At 39.1% G+C, this 26507-nt stretch overlaps 1 protein-coding gene across 3 annotated transcripts in view; it reads right to left on the bottom strand.

Moving 5' to 3' along the window:
* The window catches only part of LOC136876967 (uro-adherence factor A), a 203144-nt gene that overhangs the window by 100351 nt on the left and 76286 nt on the right, over positions 1 to 26507 (bottom strand). For 2 of the 3 annotated variants that reach the window (XM_067150737.2, XM_067150738.2), the window contains exons 7-8: positions 19001 to 19295; positions 7565 to 7803 (exon numbers count right to left, since the gene is read on the bottom strand). In XM_067150737.2, coding sequence (XP_067006838.2) covers positions 7565 to 7803; positions 19001 to 19295 — 534 coding nt within the window. The remainder of the gene's footprint in view (positions 1 to 7564; positions 7804 to 19000; positions 19296 to 26507) is intronic. The other variant, XM_067150739.2, reaches the window with a different exon arrangement.

The raw sequence follows: 26507 nt of genomic DNA, 5'->3' as shown, positions 1-26507 counted from the left end.
GAGCGAGCAGACTAACTTATACACACAGCAGGTTTTCAGTAGTGCACCGCGTCCATTCACAAATTTTTTTTTTTTGCTAGTGGCTTTACGTCGCCAAATGAAATATTCTATTTATCAAACATGGAAACCTGTGTCAGTGACCGAAATGAAAAAGTTTATAGGTTTGATGTTAATAAACGGAATTATACAGAAACTGGAGCTAAAAATGTACTGGGCAGATGATCCTGTGTTTTCAACACCTGTATTTTCCACAACAAAGTCCAGGAACAGGTTTAAAAGTATTACGATGTTTTTGCATTTTAGTGACAGTAGTAACTATGGAAACAGTACAGACAGGCTCTATAAAATCAGGCCAATATTATAAAAACTTTCGGATTAGTTTTCAGTAGTTACAGTCTCGACTGAAAGATCGCTTTAGATGAAGGCATGCTTGCTTGGAGAGGCCGGTTGTGTTTTCTAGTGTACAATCCATCTAAAATAAGTAAGTATGGAATTATGGTTAGAATGGTTTGTGAATCTAAAACTGGATACATATGCAAATTGATAATTTACGATGCAAGTGGAATGGCCTTAAATAGTACAAAGGGCACTGCAATACGCAAAAAACGGTTGGCTGCTCTAGAAGACAGCAAGGCACGACCTTCACACCAGTTGTTACCAAGCAGTGGGACTGAAAGCAAGTTAAGACGTCAGTGTGGTCTAAATGTGAATATCGCGCAATTATCCGCTACAATTTTGCTCGTGGATTAACTGCTGACCAGTGCCTGGAGGAAATGACTCCTGTGCTGGGGAAAGACTGTCCACATAGGACAACAATTTTCCGCTGGTACAAAGAGTTCCAGAGGGTAAATTTTGGGGTTCTGGGCAACCCTCCGAATTAGTGACTGAGGAAAACATTGAAGCTGTGAGGAAAATGTTGCAGCAAGAGAGACGGTTGACATATCGGCAGGTAGAAGAGACCCTCCACATCCCTGCACCAGCTATTCATTCAATTCTACCCGACCATCTCTATGTTAGAAAGGTTTGTTTCCTTTGGGTGCCCCATTCACTTTCAGAGGAACAAACGGCACATTGAGTGGAATGGTGCCCAAAACAAATGCTAAAACAGTTTGAAAATGGGACTTCACGTAACGCCAATAGCATCATTACAGGTGACAAAACTCGGCTTTATTATTACGATGTCCCAACAAAATCCCAGAACAAGGTGTGGCTGTTGGAAGATGAGGGTACTCCTGTGACTGTGCGAAAGTCAAGGTCAGTGAAGAAAAGGATGATTGCAGTATTCTACACTAAACGGGGCATCCTGACTCGGGTTGCGCTAGAAACACAAAGGACAGTTACTCCAAAGTGGTGCAGTGAAACTTGTCTGCCTCAGGTCATCCAGGCTCTCAAGCAGCTCCATCCAAGGTCACGGCTCAACACTTGGCTCTTGCATCATGACAATGCTCCAGCACATCGTGCTAATGTAACAATGGATTTACTGGCCAGACCAGGGTTGACTGTGCTTCATCATCCTCCATACAGTCCTGATCTTTCCCCATGTGACTTCGCACTCTTCCCAGAAGTGAAGATGAAGCTGAAAGGGTGGCGTTTTGCATCCGACGAGGAGCTTCTGGCAGCATGGGGTCAAGAGTGTGAAAATGTAACCGAAGAAATGTGGCAGAGTTGATTCAGTGACTGGTTTTGATGTATGGAGAAGTGTACTGCATAACTTTCCTAGTGCCCTTTGTACTGTCCTCGAACTTCTTAGTCCATACTTAGGCCTAGGGTAATCTGTTTACATGGATAACTACTGCAACAGTGTTACTCTTGCATAAACCTTACGTGAACAGAATACCACGGTTTGTGGGACAATCAGGCAAAACGAGGGAGTACCAAAGGATCTTAGGAACCAACAAAAATCCTTGAAAAGAGGGGGAATGACATTCAAATGTGATGGAGAAATTCTTCTTGTTTCTTGGAAGGACAAGAAAATAATCACCATGATTTCATCCATACATTCTGCTGAAATGGTTGAAGTCACTTCAAAGTTCGGCAGAAAAGTTATGAAACCATTATCCGTAGCTGATAACAATCAGCACATGTATGGAACAGACACTACTGACCAATACCTCACTCTATACCCCTTCATGAGGAAAACTTGTAAATGGCCGAAGAAAGGTTTCATTTATTTACTACAGTACAGCCTCTTCAATTCTTTCCTTCTCTTCCAGAAGTTCGATGCCCAGACAAAAATTACCTATCTACAGTTCATACAGACAGTTTCTAGACAATATCTTGAAGGAAGGTCATAAACCTCTATCCCTGTCCCAGTCTCAGGCCCGACCTAAGTCAGAATAGCCTTTCCAGCCCTCTCTGACACGTCATCACTAGCATCCACTTCACCGCAATCCATTCACCAGCCTGCCCCCGCACGAAGAGCATCAGTTAAAGATCCCCCCTCACGTCTGGATGGAAAAATGTATGAACATGTTGTGCTAAAATTCCCACCTCTGAAAACTGACCCCTACCCGACAAGAAGATGTACAGTTTGTCTCAATAAAAAAAGAAGTACCTAACACAAGATGGTACTGCAGGAAGTATGGCTTCCCTCTGCATCCCAGAGCATGTGACAACAGATATCACACTTTAAAATTATACTAGAATTCGTTCCCCATGTATGTTCTAATTGTCACATTATTCAAAGCATAATATAGGAGTAGTAAATATTTTTGTTCCACAGTGCAGAGGATAGGACTGGCAGGCAGGGACTCTTTAAAAATGGCTGGACTGGAGGTTTAAATGCCCTGGCAACTTCCTGGTAGTCAAAGTGATAATATGAAGATAAAGTTGGAATTCTAAGAGGACAAATTGGGGCAAATATTAATTTATAGGAATATGAATTACGGATTTGAATAATTTATTCAGGAAAATGTTTGATAAATTTCAAAGTTATTTGAAATTTAAGGAAAGACTGATATGGAATCTGCCACCTGGACAACAGTCCTAAATGACTGACTGATTGGACTTAAATGTGAGAAAAGTCTGACTTTTTGAATTAGTCATCATCATCACCATCAATGTCCCACTCCAGTCGCCTGGGTGTGGTTAACAAGCCTCCTCCACTACTTTTTGTCCTTCCACATTTCCTGCTCCATTACTTCCACCACATCCAATCCAGCTTTTTTTTTTTTTTTACGTCGCACCGACACAGATAGGTTTTATGGCGACGATGGTACAGGAAAGGCCTAGGAATGGGAAGGAAGCGGCCGTGGCCTTAACTAAGGTACAGCCCCAGCATTGCCTGGTGTGAAAATGGGAAACCACGGAAAACCATCTTCAGGGCTGCCGACAGTGGGGTTCGAACCCACAATCTCCCGCATGCAAGTTCACAGCTCCACGCTCCTAACCGCACGGCCAACTCGCCCGGTCCCAGCTTCTTTAATGTCCTTCCAAATCTGATCCATCCACTTTCTTCTCGGTTTTCCAACTGGTCTCTTTCCCTTAACTTCTCTTTCCAATTCCCTTCTTGCTACCCGTTCCTTTCCCATTCTTTTTACATGTCCGAACCATCTCAGTCTTGCTTTCTGTATCTTCTGTACTAACGGTTCTATATTTAGCTCTTCTCTAATTTTAATATTTTGAACTCTATCTCTTTTTGTCTTTTTAACCGATGTTCTTAAAAATTTCATTTCTGCTGCCTGGATCTTACTATCTTGTCTCTTATTAGTTACCAGCGTTTCTAGTCCGTATGTTACAACTTGTATAAAATATTGTTTATATAATGTTAATTTTGTTCTCTTGGGCACTTTGTCATCCCATAATAGCTCTCTGACTTGATGATAAAATGTTGTACCTTTACTTAGCTTGTTATTAATTTCAGGGTTGATTTCATTACTTCCATTAATAATGCTACCTAGATATGTAAACTGTTCTACATTTTCTAACCGTTCTCTGTCTATGTTCACTTGGCTTCTCTTTTTCTCTTTTGCACAGTGCATGACTACAGTTTTCCTCTTACTACTTACCATTCAAAACTACTTCAGATTTTCATTTCAAATGTCCAGTTACCTTTGTACTTCCTTTTCTCCCCTTCTCCAAATCACCACATCATCTGCAAATACCAAAGCATTCTCTACATCACTACTGATACTCTGTTTTACACGTTTTATGATTTCATCCATCAATATAATAAACAATAATGGTGACAGTGCACTTCCTTGTTTGAGACTTTTTTTTTTTTTTTTTTTGCATAAAACGTTCCAGTCACGTTTCACTCGCCACTTGTACACTGCTTTTACTCTCATGATAGAACATTTTTATCTTGTTAATTAATGATTTTGGTACATTCCTTTTCAGTAGGCACTTCTATACATGTTTTCTCTTAACTGTATCATAAGCCTTTTCCAAATCCAAAAATACGAAGATGATTTTTTTCTTTTCTAGCTGTTTTTCCATTATTGTTCGCACTGTAAATATAAAGTCTATTGTTGATCTATTCGGTCTAAAGCTGTATTGTTCTTCTTCTAACTGTGTTTCTATTATATCCCTCAGTTTTTTCTATGACTTTCTCCATTATTTTTAGCCCATGTGATAATAGGGTTATACCTCTATAATTGAATTAGTGACTGACTAAAAAAACTGAAGATCCATGTCAAAGGGGAAGTGTCATAAAGAAGGCATTTTGATGTATCAAATGAACTAAGGGCAACTAAAATAATCTTGCTTACTTGGTTGCTTGCATTCTGGAGATAATGCGTTTGAACCTCACTGTTGGCAGCCCCAAAGATGGGTTTCTGTGATTTCCCATTTTCATAATAGCCAAATGCTGGGGCTTTACCTTAATTAAGCCCATGGTTGCTTCCTTTCCAGTCTTGGCCCTGTCTTATCCCACTGTCGCAACGAGACCTGTCTCTGCCGATGCACCGTTACAGGCAAAAAGAAAGTTTGTGCAAGATGAAGACAGGTGAACATGTGTTGGAGAAATGGAGCGGGGATTAGTACTTATTGGAAAGGAAAAAATATTATAACATGAGAATTGATTGTTGAATGAAACACTTGTATGAAAACTGTAAATAGTATACCTTAGGATAGCACTAATGAAATAATCAAATAGAAATAATGGAAGGTTAGGTTTGTTTTCTTCAGTTAACATGATGATGTCAGTGTATAGGAGGGTCCAGGGTATCAGTCAATGCAGGTCTCCTGAAACAGTGTTTATTATAAAGATGAACAGAAGGGGTGATAGGCTCGAGCCCATGATGCCTGTAATAATGCTAAAGTTATTTAGAGGTTTCTTCAGTAGGTTGCACGCTACACGGCACTGTATCAAGTAGCTGCACCCAATTAACAAGGTAATCTGGGACAGCGTTGTGGCAGGTCGTACATGTGATCAAAGGCCTTCCTGAGATCCACGAAAGTGTTGCTCAGCTAGAAATCATGCGGCATTGGTTGAATCAGCTGTGCTGCAAATTTTCACAAATTCAGATTGGCTCTGGTCATTTTGACCATCTTAGAATATATTCAAAAGACCTTCACTATTAGGTTCAGAAGTTAGATCACACTGTAATTAAAACACTTCCTTTCTTCTTAAAGATGGGTGTAGCAGTAATCTGTTACCGGTCAGACCCTCTGTAATGACTTGGTTGAACAGTTGTGTTAACCAGCTTGCAGCACCCCATATAAGAGAGCATCACAACTCTGTCGCAAAGTAGTCTGAGACAATGGTTTTTCTTGGTTTTATTTGATTCGAAGCAGTCTTAACTTCGGCAATGTTGATTTTTTTCATGGGTCCTTTGGTGGTATCGATGTTTAGGAATGGTGGGTGGGGGAGTTCCTCAGGCGAGATATACCCAAGAAACTTCGCCAGCGTATTCTCAATTTCTTCCAATCAGCCAGTAAATTGCTCATTTCACTTTTGATGCTGCAGAAATGTTGGATGTCTTTCATTTTGGAATGTCGTGATTTGACAAGTTGGTGGATATATTGGCATAGTTTTAATGTTTAGTTACTCTACTCAGCCTTTTGTACATAATTTTTGCAGTTGTGACCAGTAAAATAACACATGATCTTTACAGTAATACCCACTGTTTGTCCGGTATTAAAGGTTTTTCTTGTATGTATCATGGTAGGTATGATGGCTGAATTGCTATTATTTTATCTCTGCAATTAATTGCTGGCTTCATTTTTGTTGTTCTCACTCCTGTCTGAACACCGACCCACCCCTCTAACTTGCAGCAACATTACATCACTGTATCTCTGTCTGCCTCCATGGCTAAATGGTTAGCGTGCTGGCCTTTGGTCACAGGGGTTCTGGGTTCAATTCCCGGCAGGGTCAGGAATTTTAACCATAATTGGTTAATTCCACTGGCTTTGGGGCTGGGTGTATGTGTCGTCTTCATCATAATTTCATCCTCATCAAGACGCGCAGATCATCTACGGGCGTCAAATCGTAAGACCTGCATCTGACGAGCTGAACTTGTCCTCGGACACTCCTGGCACTAATAGCCATACACCATTTCATTTACTGTATCTCTTTTGGCCGAAATTATTTTTAGAAACAAAGTAATAAAGGAATGGATGACTGAAGGACTGATGTAACTACTGGTCAGTACATAACCAAAGTCTGGGAAAGAATCAGAACCGACAAGACAGTGACTGGGTTTAACACTGATAACATGGACTGAAGTAAGGATAACAATGTGGGAAGATTCAGGAAGAATATGGACCTGGATAAACTGTATCTGCAGAAACGATAAGATACATATATCATTTATCCTTTGATTATTATGCTAGAAGAAAAATCCAAAGATTTTTTTAAATTCATAAAATGGTATTGAAACTGCAAATTTTTTAAATAGCGGAACACCTTCATACACCATCATGTAGCTGGATTTTATAAAGTCCTTCACAGCTTTGGGGTAGTGTTATATTTGGGCCAATACAAGGTATAATTTATTATGGTTACAAGCATTTTACAATATTACCAAAATGTTTCTACTTTCACAGAAAATCCTGCGTAACTGTTTACTATTAACCTCAAAAGTCGATAAAATAAATCTGCTTGGATGAGAAATATAGGGCGACTATTTTTAATTACATGAAAATGAGCAACTTACCTGCTGGGCACTCATTCACATCAGAAATTTTGATCTACATTAAATTACTATTTTTTAAAAATGGATAATTCAAATACTCATACCAATTTAAGATTTATAATGTAGCAATTAATGATTAATGAAGACTAATGAAACTGGAAGGTTTTGTTCATTTTTAAGAAACATTTGTTATTTCAAATTCAAAATTATTCTCAAAAGACTGTTTATAACTAACCCAAAATTTCTAGCACTACTATTCTCACAGATGATTAGAAAAATGTATAACTAGAGAAATAGTAAAAACTTTCCACAAAATTACTCTACACTAATTTCTTAGGCAGTACAAATATTTAAATATTCTACTATAATCCTGAATTAAGCTCCAATTTGATTTAAATCATTTCACAAAAGTTATACTTCTGCTTTCTACGGTGTTACAATAAATAATATAAGCAAGCCAATTCAATTGAGATGGCATGATTTCACACCTCTCTTTCAAGGGATGCCACCTGCTCTGAGAGACGCAAGTTCTCCCGCCGGCTATGGAGCAGATCTGAGTCAGCCCTGTCCAGCCTCTGACGCAGCGCTGTCACCTCGGCCTGTAGTCTCGATGACTCCTGACGTAACTCCCTCTCAGCTCGTTCTGCCATTAGTCTGCTAGCCGCAAGCTCTTGCTCCAGGGACCCACGTTCTGCAGCAGACTGTGTAGCTTCACTCTGGAGCCCAGCTTAAAGCAACAACACTACACTGTTAAGGCTGAAGATGCCTAAGATAAAACAAACAACACCTAATTCAGGTATCTGTGCCAGCATCTTCAGAGCAGTGCTCAAGGAACTTCAAAGCAGCAAACTTCACAGAGACCATTACTTCCTCTGTCACTGATCTTGGTGACTGTACTAAGAGCAGTTATATTTCTCAACTCCAGTGCTCTTGTTGTATCTGTTGTGACCTTACATCTGAATATTCCATGTGCTTGGACCATCCACATGTATATATTAACCCTTACAGGACCAACTGACTATATAGTGAAACCTCTGATTTATGAATATCAAAGGGACAAAACAATTTATCTGCATCTGGCAGGTGTCCTTTTCTGGGAGCGAGGTCGCCCAATCTAACAGCAAATTTATAATATGTATTACTTATACCTTCACTATTTAAATGAAACTGACTACGTACTGTAATTATACATAAAGTATAAATGCCTTAAAACTTTGAATTAAAAAAAAGGTCAAAAAGAAGGAAAATATCATGCAATTTTATACTAGGCCTGAAATAAGCAATGCAATATTTGAAGTTTACAACATTAATTCATGAATAATGTACAGAACAACATTATGAAGTTCCCTAAAGAGGTCATTTAGATTTAGGTGTGGACTACACTTTGCACTATTATATTTAATAATGTAGCATTTTCCTTACTATAATGATTAATGAAGACAGAACACAGAATTTAACTACAAGCACACAAAAACTGTACTAGAATTTTCCGCACACTTAATAAGTTCAACTTTTTAGCAGACTGTCGAAACTACGTTTAAATGCCATGGTACTAGAGACAAAACAACTGACAAGTGAGTGAAGAGAAAAAGACGGCTGGGCTTCTGAAGGTAGAGTGTTGGTCTTTTGAGCTCAAGTTGGTGGTATTTGAAGGTGCTCAAATTTGGCAGCCTCGTGTTGGTAGATATTCTCGCGCACGCACGCACGCACACACACACACACACACACACACACACACACACACACACACACGCACACGCACACACACACACACACACACACACACAAGAAACCTCCTGCAGGACAAAATTCCAGCACTTCAACATCTTGAAAAACTGTGAAAGCAGTGAGCAGGATGAAAAACTAATAATAATAATATTAAATTATTAAAGAAAAATAATGTTACAGCACATGCCAGATTGATCACAGTAACTAGACTTAGAATCCATCGGTTGGCAACATTTTATGACTTTCTAGCACTCACCTGATTTCAATTATGGTACTGGAGGACCAGGTGTCTGGGCTAGCAGGTATAATACTACTTTGGAACACTTATTTTCTTCTTGACAATAGAGTACATTTCTGTACAGTCTTCAAAAGTAATGTTTCCATTTTTATAATGCACAGTATTAGGACTCAAAACCCCAGTTCAGTCCATAGTCGAAAGATAAAACAAGCTTTAGGACTCTCAAACAAATGTCTGTTTCCTTATCCGAGTGTGTTCATAAACGAGAGTTGATTTTATAATTGAGGACCGTTTTTTGCAAAACTTGCTTTGTGAAAAAGTGAAATTTTTCAGGAGAGACAAAAAACTGTTTTCCAAGAAGGGCTTCTTAGTTATAACCTTTCTTTTTTGTTGATCAACTTTATAATTAGTGCTTATTACAGGGTGATCTTTGGGTTTTATTTAATTTAAGAATTGTACACTGTGTGAGGGTTCAAAAGTCAACAGTTCTTTCAAAACTTGCATTCTACACAAAATATTAGTGAAGAAAGTGTTAGTAATTTTACTAAAACATGAGTTATCTTGGTTTTTCCATCAATTAAATGTATTTAATAACAGTGTAAGTTTTACAGTACACCATTCCTGCAATTTCTGATATGTACACTCTGATGAATATCGGTATCCCCTGCCTGTCGTAAGAGGTGACTAAAAGGGGCCCCAGGGGCTCTGAACTTTGGAGCGTGGGTTGACGACCACGGGGCCCTTAGCTGAGTCCTGGCATTATTTCCACTTAATTGTTCCAGGATCCTCACTTTCATCTATCCTATTCTACCTCCCTTGGTCAACTCTTGTCCTTTTTGGACCCCGACGTTATTACGTATGGAGGCCTAGGGAGTCTCTCATTTTCATGCCCTTCGTGGCCTTTGTCTTCCTTTGGCCGATACCTTCATTTTTCAAAGTGTCAGATCCCTTCCAGTTTTCCCTCTGATTAGTGTTATATAGAGGATGGTTGCCTAGTTGTACTTCCTCTTAAAACAATAATCACCACCACCATCACTTAATTCAGAAGGGAATGTTATTCTTGTTCTATGAAATTTTTTTACATGGACATTTTATCCACCTTTCACTCAAAATTATTCGACATCATAGTCTTCAAAATAATTTAAACATTGTCTTTGGCATATACGCTTTATGAATATAAAAGAAACCACAAAAAGAAAGGAAAATAGTATCATTCTAATTTTATCAGATATTTATTAACACCAACAAGAGAACCATTGTCGTATTAATTTTAAACCAAATCCATGCAGTTATAAAGATTAACAGTTTCAATGACTTCAAAATGAAAATCATTCCTGTAGAAAGCAAGTTTTGCTGTAACTCTTAAGTAGTAGAAAGCTAGTTTTGCAAAAGCTCGCTAAATTTTATCGACTATTACTGCAGCAAGAAGCATGTTATACAAAAACAGGTTTCACCATCCTATAGAGGACTTCAATATGAATGTGAATCAATAAAAAAGTAAATTTCCCATTTTTTGCAGAAAGCAAGTTTTGCAAAAACGGTCCTCAATTACTCCTGTGCAATTCGAGTACATACACACATATATCTTCATTATGACTGTTATGCCTATCAGCGTTCAGTCTGCAAGCCTCTATGAATTGACTAACTAGAGCCACAATTCTCTATTTGTAACTAGTTCAATAGCCTCCTTTAGTTCTAAATTGTTAACAACTGAGTCTAACCATTGTAGTCTTGGTCTCCATCTACTTCTCTTATCCGCCCTAACAGAGTCCATTTTCTCCTAGGTAATCTATCCTCCTCTATTTGTCTCACATGATCCCACCACTGTACAGCTTCATCCATCAAGTTCATTCCTAATTTAGCCTTCATCTCATCATTCCGAGTACAACCCTCCTTCCATTGTTCCCACCTGTTAGTACTAGCAATCATTCTTGCTACTTTCATGTTGGTTACTTCTAGGCCCAGTTTCTTCAACTCTATGTTAACTAACAATTGTTATTAATTTAACACTTCAGTTAAAAGTACCCTGTTTCACAAACACATTTCCAACATTTGTTAAGAAACAACTGTTAAAGACAAATTAACACGTTTCTGTGAGATTTATGAACACGTTTAGCAGTGAGCGGCTTTTGTTTCTTTACATAAACCACTCCTAGCGGTGTGCTGAAACAGTATTTAGTCATACATGGTTGACATTATTATAGGTTATGATTAGCGTAGATTACTAGTCACAAACATGTCAAGCAAAAGGCAGCAAAAGAGTTATTATGATGAATGTTATAAATTTAATTTGAAAGTATGCAAGCGTTTTGAAAAATTTATCTTTATATCATAATATCACAATATCATAATATCCAATATATTCTAATACGAGTGCAATCTAAGGCTCTTTGTCACCAGGAAAATGTGATAATTGGTATGTCTTGAATGATTTTTGGGCATTCTTTTACTGTGGAGAAAATAATGTAATACCTTGTTAATGCTGCAATGGCAGCAGGAATTCTTTGCAGAATTCTACACACTCTTGTTTTGCACTTATGAACATAATTGCCAACAAATACATGAAAAGGGTCTGAAGCATAATATGTAAGGACTATAAGCAACTGCTGCACTGGAGACACTGATAAGTTTCAATCTGTAGGAAACTCTAACCTATTGTCAATTTTTTTTAGTACCTTGTTCATTATGGCTTTGGTAACTAGATATCTTTGTATAAAACTTTATTCTGACAACTCTAAAAAGTTGTTTTTCTTAGTATGGATCATCTTTTGCCTTCTTCAGTTTATAAATAGTCTTCATACAGCAATAAAGCTTCAAACTTACGTCTTCTACATGTTGCCATTTTGAAATGTTAATAGCTGTTAAGAGGTTTAGCACAGGGCTGCTGCCATGTTAATTTAACTTGAGTATTAAAAATTTGTTAAAGTTAACAATTCTTGATGAGACGGCCATTTTGCTAAATTATGTGTTAAGTCTCCATAACAGCAATGGAAACACTCAACATTTGTTAAAGAAACTGGGTCCTAACTTATGAATAAGACAACCTGAGTTCACCCAGCTTTTACTCCTATAAAGCAAAGTTGGTCTGAAAACGGACTTATGTAAAGATAGTTTCATCCGGGTGCTGACTTCCTTCTTACAGAATACTGTTGATCGCAATTGTGAGCTCACTGCATTAGCTTTAAGTTACTGCGGTCAATCTCACAATACTACCATCCTGGGAGAACACACATCCTAAATACTTGAAATTATCTTCCTGTTCCAGCTTTGTATCCCCAGTCTGACATTCAATTCTCTTAGATTTCTTACCTACTGACATCAATTTAGTCTTAGAAAGGATCATTTTCATACCATACTCATTGCACCTATTATTAAGTTCCAAGATATTAGACTGCAGGCTTTTGGAACCATCTGCCATTAAGACAAAGTCATTGGCATAGGCCAAACTGATGAATCCCTCCCTCCCACTTAATCTCTTTCAGTAGATGATCCATGTAAACTATGAACAACAAAGGTGGAAGATTACAGCCTTGTCTAACCAAGAACTCATTCTACTGTCAATTCTCACTGCAGCCCAATTGTCAACATAAATGCCTTTGATTGATTTTAATAATCTACCTTTAACCCATAGTCCCCCAGTACGGCGAACATCTTTTCCCAAGGTTAAAACATAAACATAACTGCCCGGATTAACTGAAATGAAAAGAAACAATGGAATTTTCGTGAAAAAGAATGGTTTAATAACTTAATGAAGTACGTTCATTACTTGCTAACTTGTGTTGATGAAACAAGAAGGTTATAAATTGGTTTCCTTTGGTTTGAAGTAACTGTCTATCTTTCTTTGTGGCTTGTTGCTCATTCCGTTTACAATAAGTGCACACAAGTGTATCATTTGATTATAATACACAGACATTTCCTCATTTTCACTCTGCTGAACAAAAGCAATTACACAATTAAGATATTGTTTAACCTTACTTAATTTAATTTCTGTTGTGAACCAATATCACTCTCCTCACCTTCAGATGCACTATCACTATTTTAAATCTTGCTTATACCATCCAGAATTTCATCTTCATTCATTACTTGGTAGCCTGGATTCCCTTCATTGTTGTCGAGCCACTCGTCAATCTCTTTTTTGTGATGGGGAGTTCTCACCACATTTTGTTAGTGCTTCGTGATAGTCCTTGATTTCAATTTTACTGTCAAGTTTAACATTGTAGGCATGTAGGCCCTAAGAGTTTGTTCCATGCATTGGACAGTGTAAATGATGTTACATCGTTCACTGCTGATGTTTAAATTAAAGATCATTGACGTGAAGTTGTATGATTGTAGAGGTTTTTCTGCTTGTTTGTCTTCACCATCAACTTCTTCAACTTCGTAGACTTCAGACAGGAATGTCTTTCTGTATAACCTCTTTGTAGCGTACACCACAGCCTGGTCCATCGGTTGGATTAGTGAAGTTGTGTTACGTGGAAAGAATAGACATTTAATCTTTCCATCCTTACTACACAGGTTTTTCATGTCGGGATGAGTTTAACCTCACTTAATTTAAGTTTTTGTTGTGAACTGATATCATTCTCCTGACTTTCAGATGCACTACCATTATCTTCAATCTTGCTTACACTAACTACAATTTCATCTTCATTCATTACTTGATAGCCTGGATCCCCTTCATCGTTGTCAAGCCAGACCTCAATCTCTTCTTCTGTGATGGATTTCTCAACACCTTTTGTTAGTGAGGTTAAACAACATCCAACAAGATTATGACTTTTACCTCATTTTGGGATTTATACAATTGGTGATTTCTTATTTCCAGCACTGCTTAGTTGTGGAACCAATTTGATGTGATCTCTGAAGTAAACCAGGCATTTTTGGACTTGAAATAATGCACAGGCAAGGAGGACATTATATTTTTAATGGCACTTTTTCCAACAATCACAGGTTTCAACATGTGACTCTCGTCAACACCGACACACAACAATGCAGAAACACGTTCTTTACTTATTTTCCTTCTAGGTGTGATTTTTAATTACTTTGAGGCTTGAGTATTCTCAGGCAACGCGCGCCCAAACAGGCCAGTTTCGTCAGCATTGTAAACCTGGCACAACTATAAACCCTCGTCTTTTATGAGAGTGTGAATTTTACTCTGAATGGTTCAACAGCTTCTGCATCTGCATTTAATCTTTCTCCGGACATCTTCCTGTTTACAATGTTGTGGCATTTGCAAAATCTGAATAGCCAACCAGAGCTAGCTGAAAATCCATTTACGCCAAGTTGTTTCGCCAGACGTTGGGCGGCAACTTGAATTTCTACACCTCTCACTGCTATTCTACTTGCACAAAATTGTTCATACCACTTGTACACTGCTTGATCTAAGTTTTGTTCTGCTGGTGGACACATTTGTTTCATCTGACAGGTTTCTTTATTCACATTAAATTTCAATTAAAATTACTAATTTACATTTTTTCTTCAGTATGTCATAAATGGTTTCTTTGTTTCCAAATTCCACATATACACTAGCAACAGCAACAGTAGTCCCATTTTCTAAACGTTCAATAACTCTCAACTTTTCAAGTAAAGATGTTATTAGTGGTTTGCTAAGTGACACTGTGTGCACTAGTCAAGTGTTAACTGAACAACTGAGTTGAAGTCAGACGAACTACGGTAGCAGGTACATAGGCTCCTCGACCTCCTGTCCTTAGGTGGTGGTGTGGGTGACAGGCAGTCCACAGGGCAACAATCCTCATTAGTGACCAATGCATCGCACGGGTAACACGGACAAGGGCATTCTTCCATCTCTTTCTTTTCAAGCTGCCACTACCTGCCAATGAATGATCAATAAATGGGGAGAAGGTAACCTGTTCTGAGAAATATGCTATGCAAACAATTGGTGTGAGACATCTTTGTGATTTCATTGTACAGTAGCCTACTTTCCAGACATAAGAACTCCATATTGTGAAATTAAGACATCATTTCGCAGTAATTCATTGTAGAAGTGTATGTTTAAAAAAAATATTTTTATTTATTTACTGGATTTATTTTTTAAGCTTGTCCGAATTAAGCAAAGTCTGGATTAAAGGGGTCGAGAGAAACATGGTTTTTGTACCTGGCACATACTGAAAATTTGATCTTGACAGCCCCTCTGTGGTCTGAAACAATACTGGTTTTCATCCAACTTACTCTCAACCTGCACCCTCCCTTCAAAAATCTCAGTGAACACCTTGCCTGGTATAATGATCAATGAGATACCTCGGTAACTGTTGCAATCCTTCCTGTTCCCTTGCTTATACATAGGTAAATTACTGCTTTTTTCCAATCAGAAGGTAACTTATTAACATTCCATGTTAATCTTATTACTCTATGAAGCCATTTCATCCCTGCCTTCCCACTATATCTCACCGTTTCAGGTCTAATTTCCTCTATTCCTGCTGCTATACGACAATGGAGTTTATTCACCATCCCTTCCACTTCCTCAAGCGTAATTTCACAAACATCATTGTCCTCCTCCCCATGAGCTTGGTTGTTTGCGACATCACCAGAAAGATTTCCTTTTACTGTATGTTAAGAATATTTTCAAACTATTCCCTCTACCTGTTCAGTGATTTCCTGGGATCTGTTATCAGTTCACTTGATTTACCAAAAACAATATTTGTTTCCTTCCCCCCCCCCCCCCCCATCTCCCCCTTCCTAAGATTCTTTTTTACTGCCCACTGCTTGACCTAGCCCTTCCATGTTATTAACATCTTCCCAAGATTTCTTCTTGGATTCAATAACTATTTGTTTCACTCTGTTTCTTTCATCTATGTACAATTTTCCCTGTCTGCATCAGTCCTTGTTTGGAGCCATTTCTGATATGCCTTCATTTTACGTTTACAAGCTGCTCTCATTTTATCATTCCAACAAGATGTTTGCCTTTTCCCATCTTTACACACAGTTGTTCTTAAGACATTCCCATGCTGTTTCTACTCCAGCAGCCCTATATGCTACCCATTCTATTTTTATATCGTAAACCTGCTTATAGTCCATTGTTTGGAACTTTTCACTAATCATACCCATGTACTTCTAATTTCCTCATCCTGGAAATTTTCTATCCTTATTTGTCTGCAGACAGACTTCACTTTTCCTATCCTAGGCTTAGAGATACTTAGTTCACTACAGATCAGATAGCGGTCCACATCATCAAAAAATCCTGGAAAACCCGCATATTTCTAACAGATTTCCTGAATTCGAAGTCAGTTATGATAAACAATGGTACCTCCAGATCTCGAATCACCACGGGAGCTAAATTTTATTTTGAGTTATCAACTGTTTATGAGCATGTGTAGCACATAATTCAGTCATATGTATCTATGGACTTATAGTGAATACAGAATTGTTAACAGTATTTAAAAATATACAAACACACTCGTATTTTACGGCATCACTTTAATTATAACCCTTGTCATAGTAACTTATTAGAAGACAAAATACAGTACTGTATATACAGTAGTGAAACAAGAAGCACCTTTGGAAAAAGTCCATTAGTCTCTTCTGTTTTTTACTGTTGACCTCCTTTTCTTCCACATACTTTTCAACAATATTTATTGCGGAGAAAGCACATTGTCATTTACATTCGACTGACTGTGTGTACAATCGAAGAATAACGAACTATAATGTCAGTGTCCACATTATTTAAGCCTCAAAATCAGCTTCGCAGTTAACATGCTGTTGATACTCCACCCATTCTTCAGGAATAGGAGTGGATTCCTCCTCTTTGTGTTCTGAAGCTCGTAAGTTGCCTTTCAAAAATCCTGCTATGCGGAAGCAGTTTAATTGTTTCCTGCATCACATCAGCCCATGATTAACTCAGCTGCATGCCCCTAACCGCACGGCCAACTCGCTCGGTCCCGCTGCCTTTAACTCCTGAACGAGCATCTTGGCATGAGCATGGCAGTTGTCTATGAAAGGGATATTGAAACTTCTCTTCAATACCACTCAGCCAAGATTCTTTAGCAGAGCTTGTCATCCACGACTTCCGGGGTTGCTTTAGTATGTAACCAGTAATGAATTCACACGCGAGAAACAGCAAGGCTTTCACTATCCTTTGTTGACTTTCCAATCACTAGAAGTTTTACTGTAGGTTTTCGGTTCCCGTAATATTAGCTCCCAGCATCACTGTAACCCTTTCTTTACTTATTAATTGTTCCTCACAAACCATAAATGCTGTTTTGCACAGTTGTACAAAATTTGAGTTACTGAGTATTTCTTGCTTTAAGGGAGGAAACGCTTCCTTTGAGAAATCGAGAAATTTGTGTAACTGAATTTCGACTAATAGAGAGATAAATACACATGAAGAATAGAACAAACGGCTGGAAAATTGAAGTTACTTCGAGATACTGAAAATCTGACTAATGGAGATTCGAGATATCGAGGTTCAACTGTAGTCTATTATGGATCTTGTGCCGCTACCCTGCCATGTGTAGCGGTGAATAGCCTTATGCTTGAAGAATGTACTCATAACTGCTAATCCCACAGTAGCACAGAAGTCCAACAAATGCTTCCCATTCATATTACCTTCCATACCTTTGCCACATTTACGAATCATCCTTTCGCATCCTCCAGTTCTATTTCATTTTTAAATTTCTTTTTTTTTTTTGCTAGTGGCTTTACGTCGCACCGACACAGATAGGTTCAAGCTTCAGCCGGTAAGGTTATGGCGACAGTGTTCTTTGACATGAAGGATTTGCTGCACGTGGAATTCATGCCAAAAGGAACGATGATCAACGCGTCGTCGTATTGTCAAACGTTGCACTGGTTGCGGAAAGCGATCAAAGAGAAGCGCCAGTGTAATTTTGTTGCACGATAACGCAACACCTCACAAGGCCCGCCAAACGAGAGAACTGCTGCATCGTTTCAAGTGGGAGGTCTGGCAACGTCCACCCTACAGTCCTGACCTAGCGCCATGTGACTTTCATCTGTTTGGTAAGCTCAAAACCGAGCTCAGTGGTCGACATTTCCAGACCGATGAGGAGGTGAAGGCCGCTGTCTCCGAGTGGTTGCAGAACGCTGGAGGAAATTTCTATGCACCTGACATCGACAAGTTGGTTGTGCGTTCAGAGAAATGATTGGAGTCTCTTGGAAACTATGAGGAAAAGTGACATTACAGTGTATGTCGTTATAGTCATGTTGCTGTTGTATACATGGTGTAATAAATGGCCAAAACTGGGAAGTGCAACTTTTTTTCTGATCTGCCCTCGTTTCAGTTATATCTATATTACTTCCCTGAGCTCGTAGTAGTTTAAAAAAATATAATGGTATAAATATCAATTATAATTTCATTTTCTTTTTGTTTAGAAAAATGAAAGTGATATATAAACAATCTTTAGACAGAAGATTTCATTCACGTAGCATGGCATTTTCACTGTCTTTAATGAGAAGTCTATTCAAATATCACGAGCATTTTCTGTAAAATAATAATATTATTTGTTTTACATCCCACTAACTACATTTTTATGGTTTTCAAAGATACCAAGGTGCCAGAATTTTACCCCGCAGGAGTTCTTTTATGCTCCAGTAAATCCACAGTCAAGAGGCTGACATATCTGAGTACCTTCAAATACCACCAGACTGAACCAGGATCGAACCTGCCAAGTTGGGCTCTGAAGGCCAGTGGTCTACTGTCTGTGCTACTCAGCTTAGCAACATTGTAATTGTGCATGAATAGGTTCTTACTTTTATGTGAAAAGAGCACTGATATGGGTCAAAATATTAAAATGTACCTAGGGAATAACTGCACCCTTTCAGGAATTCTAAATTTATTTAACTTCTTATATTCACTTCCTATAATTGGAGGTAGTCTTCATATATATTTACTAAATATATGGTTATACACACTGCATCCAAAAGTTTATAGAATATTCCTCCATCTTTCAAAAGTTCTATAAAGATATATAAAGACATGTCCACATTTCTCGCTTACCTATCTTTGTTTGAAGTTCCTTTTTAAGTTCTTCAATTGTGATGTTCTTTTGCTGAAGTTCCCGCCGCAGCTCAGACTCAGTTCTTCGCTGTTTCTCTAACTCAAGTTGCAACTTGCTAGCAGAATCCCACTGAGTTGTCAGATCAGCACTGAGCTGTTCAATTTGTTGAGCGTATCGACGCTCTGCCTGTACCCGTTCTTCCTGGACACGCCTACCCTGCTCCTGCAGTAAGTCACGCAACTTATCATGTTGTCGATCAAGTTCGTCTTTGAGCCGCCGCACTTCCAGTTCTGCCTGCAAATAATAATAATAATAATAATAATAATAATAATAATAATAATAATAATAATAATAATAATAATAATAATAATAATAATAATAATAATAATAATAATAATAACATCAACAACAACAATAATAATAATAATAATAATAATAATAATAATAATAATAATAATAATAATAATAATAATGTTCGCATAATGTTCCACCAACAACTTTAACGGTTTACAGAGATGCCTAGGTGCCAGAATTTTGTCCCACAGGAGTTCTTTTACATGCCAGTAAATCTACCGACATGAGGCTGGTGTATTAGAGCACTTTCAAATATCACCAGACTGAGCACGGATCGAACCCGCTAACTTGAGCTCAGGAGGCAAGCGCTCTACCACTTAAGCTACCCAGCCCAGGGTGTCTGCAAATACAGTAATCACTTTTCTTAAAGTAAAGGAAAGCTTAAATGTCATCATCACTTAACAATTCCAATGAGACCACATATTCCACTTTATACTGCATTACATTTCTAGCTTTTACATGCTATTTAATGCAGTATACCAACATACAATTTTTTAAAATTCACACAAAATTCGAAGAGTTTCTTGATGATAATGCTTGTTGTTTAAAGTGGCCTAACATTTAGGTCCCTGGCCCAAAAGAGTTTCGTAGAGATTTGATATTCTTATTCAGCAAAACTTATCTTTCCCTATCAATGGAGAATAAATTAATATGAGAAGGACAACTGAATCAGAAAGTGATGGAACCAACTCGAGGGAAAAATATTATAGATGTAGTGTTGATAAAACCAGATGAGCTCTATAGAGAAATTGAAGTGATAGGTGGTACAAGTGATCATGAAGCTGTTTTTGTCGTAGTAAAAATAAATGTGATAGAATGTTGTAAAAGTAGGACTATTAGACAATACCATATGGTTGATAAGAGAGGCATGAGAAAATTTTTAAGAAGCAATTATGATCAATGAAAAATGGTAAATAAAAATGTAAACAGCTTATGGGATGGGTTTAAAGCAATTGTTGAGGAGTGTGAAAACAGATATGCACCTTTAAAAGTGGTAAGGAATGATAAGGACCCATTATAACTGGGAAATAAAAAGAGATTAAGGTGGAGATTAGAAAGAAACAGAGTTAGGAATGGTTGGAGAAGTAACGAGAAACTGAAGGAGTTTACTGGGAAAATGAATTTAGCAAAAAAATAAGCTAAGGATAACATGATGGCAAACATGATTGGCAGCCATATGAATTTCAGGGAGCAATGGAAGGATATGTATAGATACTTTAAGGCAGAAACAGATTCCAGGAAGGACATTCCAGGGATCATTTATGAACAAGGTGAGTGTATATGTGAGGACTTACAGAAGGCCGAAGTATTCAGTCAGCAGTATGTAAAGGTAACTGGATATAATGATAATGTCCACAAAGAGAAGACGAATTACTGACATTTACCTATGATAAAGACATTTATGAAGAGATACAAAAGTTGGAAGCTTGAAAGGCAGCAGGGATAGATAAGATTTATGGGGATATATTAAAGGCTATGGGCTGGGATATAGTGCTATATCTGAAATACTTGTCTGATTAGTCTGCATGAAGGAGCGATACCAAATGAATGAAGAGTTGCAACAGGAGACCAAGTGTACAAGGGAAAGGGCAACACACATAAAACGGATAATTATAGGCCAGTCAGCTTAACATATGTTGTTTGTAAGCTCTGGGAAAGCATTCTTTCTGATTATATTAGTCATGTTTGTGAAATTACTCTGGTTTGATACAAGGCAGTTTGGGTTTAGGAAAGGTTAAACCATTGAATGTCAATTTGTAAGATTTCAGCAAGATCCTGTAATGATCCTGATCCTGTAATGATTAAGAGGGGGGGAGGGGGGTTTGCACAGGACAGTATTATTGGACCTTTATTTTCTTACATATATAAATGATAATAGGTCCCTGGAATTAACCTGGGAGGAGTCCTTGTGGCTCCGGGCAAATGGGAGTGAAATGCGTCGTTGCCGGGTATCTGCAACATAAAATATTGGATTCAGCAAGAGAATCCAACTAGCCTCTTTCACTCCAACTCCAGCACGTAACCTACAAGAGGTGTCCCTGTTAAGCTGAGCAACCCAGTGGAAGGTTGGGTAACCAATCCCAGCGGGAAACTGGGTCAGTGAACCGATCAGTGCTGGGGGCTTCAAGGCTTACAACCTTGATAGTCAACAACTCGTCACTTTCGGGTGACCAACTATACACACTTGTGTGATAGACTGTATCAAACATGAAGTACGAAAACAATAATGATAAATCCCCAGGTGGTAACCAATCCACCCCTGTTCATGACGGGACATATAGGTCATCGGATTCTGGGGGACCTATGCCTTCATGTGACCCAGTCAGAACTAAAAGAAAAAGGAACATCACATACCTAGCTACGATCAATATTAACTCGCTGATCAAGACCGGGAAACTTAAACATACCCTTGAAATCCTGAAAGACAAGAACATCAGCATTGCAGCCTTACAAGAGACACGGTTCCCAGATGAAGATGCAATGGAGTCTCAAGAATATAGAATATATAAGGGAAAGCCTGGTAAGAGAGTCATGATGAATGTACCCTTCCTGGGGACGGGGTTCACAGTACACCACAAACTAGTTGCTAACATACTTGGCTTCTCTTCGCCCAATGATAGAACTTCAGTAATATCCTTCAGGTCTAGCAATAGGGGATACTCTTTGGTTAACTTCCATGCTCCTACCAATGACTAACAAGAAAAACCCAGAGACTACAGATAAGTATTGGGACACCCTTGAGGGAACCCTAGACCACATCCCACATCATCATACGACAATACTGCTGGGAGATTTCAACGCTCAGATTGGGAGAGAACAGAAATACCGGAAGATTGTAGGAAGATACCCCGCCCATAAGAGAACCAACAAGAATGGGGAACGGCTAATCAGTCTGTGCACCAAGTATGGATTACTCTTGAAGTCTACGGCTTTTAAACGCCTACCTAGGAAGGCCATGACGTGGCGCAGCCCAAACAGCATGATGGGCGAGTTCCAAATTGACCACGTAGCAATAGATAAGAAGCACCACTGCGACATTATGAACGTGAAGGTTTTACGAGGAGCTAACATAGACTCCGATCATTACCTGTCCATGGTTAAGATGAATCTGAAACCACTGTATAAGACCAAGGCTATGCTTATGAAGAAAAAGAAGATTCCTAGGTTTGATATCACCAAACTTAAAGACAATGCAAGTTACCAAGAGAGTCTGAACCAACACATCAATAGGATTAACACCACTACAAATTGGGACCCACTTCGGGATGCTATAACAGACGCGGCTCAGAAGACGATCCCCAATAGACCTAAAGGAAACAAGCACCCATGGTGGTCAAACGAATGCGACAAGGCTAAAGAATCCAGGCGACTAGCATGGCTCAAATGGAACCATCATAAAAACGAAACCAACCTACAAGCCTTTATTACACAAAGAAAGAACACCTCCAGCATCATAAGAGGGGTGAAAAGAAAATACAACAAAGAACTGAGTAAGCAAGCCGAGGAGGATTTTGGAAAAAACAACTCCAGAGACTTATACAAAGGTCTAAAACAACAGACGACCCAGTTCACACCCCAAACTTTACACTTCCAGAGAACAGACGGATCATTGTGCCTCAATGATGATGACTGCATCAAGACCCTAGCTGATTATTTCCAAGGACTTTTGAATGCTGAAGAACCTGCGCAGCGCCTCCCAGTTAGAGAACCAGCTAACCCGGACACCAAAGACATCCCTCCTCCCACTTATGAAGAAGTAAGAGAGACCATTCAACTTTTCAAGAACAACAAAGCTCCTGGAGAAGACGGAATAGTGGCAGAAATGTTCAAAAAAAGTTGGTGAGCAAACATTCAGGCACATACACAAAGTAATCCTGGACATATGGGCTAAAGAAAGGCTCCCAGATGATTGGACATCAGCTGTTATCCATCCAATCCACAAGAAGGGAAGCAAAACAGATCCCAGCAACTATAGAGGAATATCACTCCTTTCAGTATCGTATAAAGTCTTTTCCAAGATTCTGGAACAGCACATAACAAGACAACTGGATAAAGAATTAGGAGAATATCAAGCAGGATTCAGAACTGCAAGGTCTTGTGCTGAACAGATACAAAATCTGAAGACCATCCTTCAATATAGCAAGAAAAGATGCCGACAGTGGGTAGCTATCTTTGTCGACTTCCAGAAGGCATACGACTCCGTGGATAGGATCACACTCTTCAACACCTTAAGAGAACTGGGACTAAACGAAAAAATTAATAGGTTGGTGCAAGCCACCCTGCACAACACCACTTCCAAGGTTAAGTTTAGAGGTCAATTATCAGAGAGCTTCACAATCAAAACAGGGGTGAGGCAAGGAGATGGTATCTCATGCATATTATTTAACTGTGTCCTGGAAAAGATCATAAGAGAATGGACCAGGTCATTACCTGAGAACACCGGATTAAGAATGGGGTTTAAATCAGACAACCTGAGGATTCCATGCCTGGCCTTTGCTGATGACCTTACTTTATTAGCAAACGACATGCATGAGGCCACTATGCAGCTTCAAACACTGCACTCTATTGCAGCTAAAGCGGGCCTCATGATCAACATTGGAAAGACCGAGTTTATGACCAACATCAAAGATGCCCCTACAACAATGGGAGTCAGTGATACAAAACACATCAAGAGAGCTAAAAATGTGAAGTACCTCGGAGAGTGGGTATCGGAGGACCTAAGTGAAACGATGGCTCTTGAACAAAGGAGAATCAAATTAGACAAGGCCTACCATGCCTGCAGAAAACTGTATGCCTCAAAGCATTTATCAAAGAATGTAAAACTGAGACACTATAATGCAGTAGTCAGACCATCAGTCCTCTATGCAGCAGAATGCCTATCCCTAACTAAAAAAAACCCACTGAGAGCCCTGGAAGTGCAAGAACGGAAATTCCTGAGAAGAATAATAGGGCCAAGGATCCTACCAGATGGAAGGCGATGGTACAAACCCAACAATGAGCTCTACCAGCATCAAGAAAACCTCATAGATGCCATCAGAAGGAAACGTCTGACTTTCTATGGACACCTATACAGAATGGATCCTAATAGATTATCCCATAAGATCTTCAAGGTTGCTAACAAAGGCAAAGCTACTGGATCCCCTGGACCAAACAAGTGGACAAAGATCTTGCAGAGCTTAATATTAATCAAGCCGCCATTACTGACAGAAATGCATACCGTTTAATGGTCAAAACTAAACCTTTCCTAACATCCCTTACATCAGCTAGCCACAAAGGAGCCGGGAATTGGTCAGAGGAGCGCAGGAAAGAATTCAGCGAGAAAATGAAGGAATACTGGGCCAACAGGAAGGCTCAAGAGGCCACTAAGAACACAATCCAGTATGCTAAAAGGGGCAGACGAAGACAAAAACACAGCTAGAACACAAGCACCGTGGTCCACAGATGGCCTAAACGCAAAGAGAGAGAGAAATGATAAGAGTGCAGAAGTGGAATCACAGATATTGCTATTTGTGGATGGTGTTATACTGTATAGAGTAGTAAATGAATTGCAGGATTGAAGTTCCAGAGTTCGTATTGACCAATGATTTAACAATTACTGGTGAATATTTCCACAAACGGCAGTCAATGTTTCACCTAAACAACAAGTTAGCCAACAAAGAACTCATGATCTACTTTGAAGGAAGGCTACTAAAACATAACAGAAACCCTAAATATCTAGTGGTCACACTTGATAGAACGCTCAGTTACAAACAACATCTATTAAGAATACCTGCCAAAATCAAAACTCAAAATAACATTCTCCAGAAACTCTGTGATGCGTCATGGGGATCCTCTGCATTGACACTTCGTACTTCAGCTCTGAGGTTGGCCACTCCCATGTTACTGTTCAAAATCCAGTGTAGTAAATTGTTTGCTGTCTGTTCAGAATTCAATGAATATATGGAAGCAGAAGACATAATAATGCTACTGGCTTTACATCCCATTAACTACTTTTGAAGTTTTCAGAGACGCCGAGGTGCTGAAATTTGGTCCCGCAGGAGTTCTTTAACACGTTCCGTGCGGTTCGGGTCACCATGTGCCCCGAAACGTGTTACTCTTATCCGACGGTGCGAACTTCCCAGAATTGCGAAGTAAGTAACAACGTCCTAGTTACGAATTTCCGTTAACTAATGGCAACATAGTGTTCCAATTGAAGCAAAGGATCGAGGCATACTGCTAGTTTTGATCGGCCCACCGGTGACCCGAAGGAAGTTTTTTTCATCTTCCATTCATATCGTTTCGGGTCACCCTGAGTCCCGATTGTTGTCTGACCTATATTTTTACGCGGGAATCGCTTAGCGCAGTTACGGTGAATGAAGCCTAGAGTGTTGCTGCCCGCAGATCATAGATTGTTGTTTAAGGAGTACCACCCTTCTGATATCTGCTTTCTACATTGCTCTTAGGAAAGCCAATAGAGGTTATTGGAGTAGTTATTAACATATTATCTTCCATATATAATATTTACAAGCAATTTCACGTCCTTTTTTTAGGTATGGAGCTTTCACATTCCGACACACCGGTGGCACGGAAAAGAAAGATGGTTAGGACAGCACTGGGGTTGGCCTATATCACGTTCCGTGCGGTTCGGGTCACCATGTGCCCTGAAACATGTTACTCTTATCCGTCGGTGCGAACTTCCCAGAATTGAGAAGTAAGTAACTACGTCTTAGTTACGAATTTCTGTTAACTGATGGCAACATAGTGTTCCAATTGAAGTAAAGGATCGAGGCATACTGCTAGTTTTGATCGGCCCACCGGTGACCCAATTATTTCCGGGTCATTTCTGTTTCACGCAATTGTTGAATCGGAACACTGTCGCACAGTTAAATATGCTGGAATGTCTCCTCAACAATAACGCACACAACAAGTGCACTTGCATTGTTTAGGATTTCATACTAGGGAGTAAACAAAGTCAAATTTGTCAGGTCACCGGTGACCCGAACCGATAATAACTAAAGGCAGCATCGGGTCACCGGTGGGCCGATACGACGTAACATTAAGTCATCGAAATTCACTGCCGCAGGGAACGTGTTAATGTGCCAGTTAATCTACCAACACGAGGCTGACACATCTGAGCACCTTCAAATAGCACCAGACTGAACCAGGATCAAA

Source organism: Anabrus simplex, chromosome 7 (assembly GCF_040414725.1).
Source record: "Anabrus simplex isolate iqAnaSimp1 chromosome 7, ASM4041472v1, whole genome shotgun sequence".
Classification (NCBI taxonomy): domain Eukaryota; kingdom Metazoa; phylum Arthropoda; class Insecta; order Orthoptera; family Tettigoniidae; genus Anabrus; species Anabrus simplex.
Note: the sequence above shows the minus strand (reverse complement) of the source record. Positions and strands in the feature narration are given on the sequence as shown.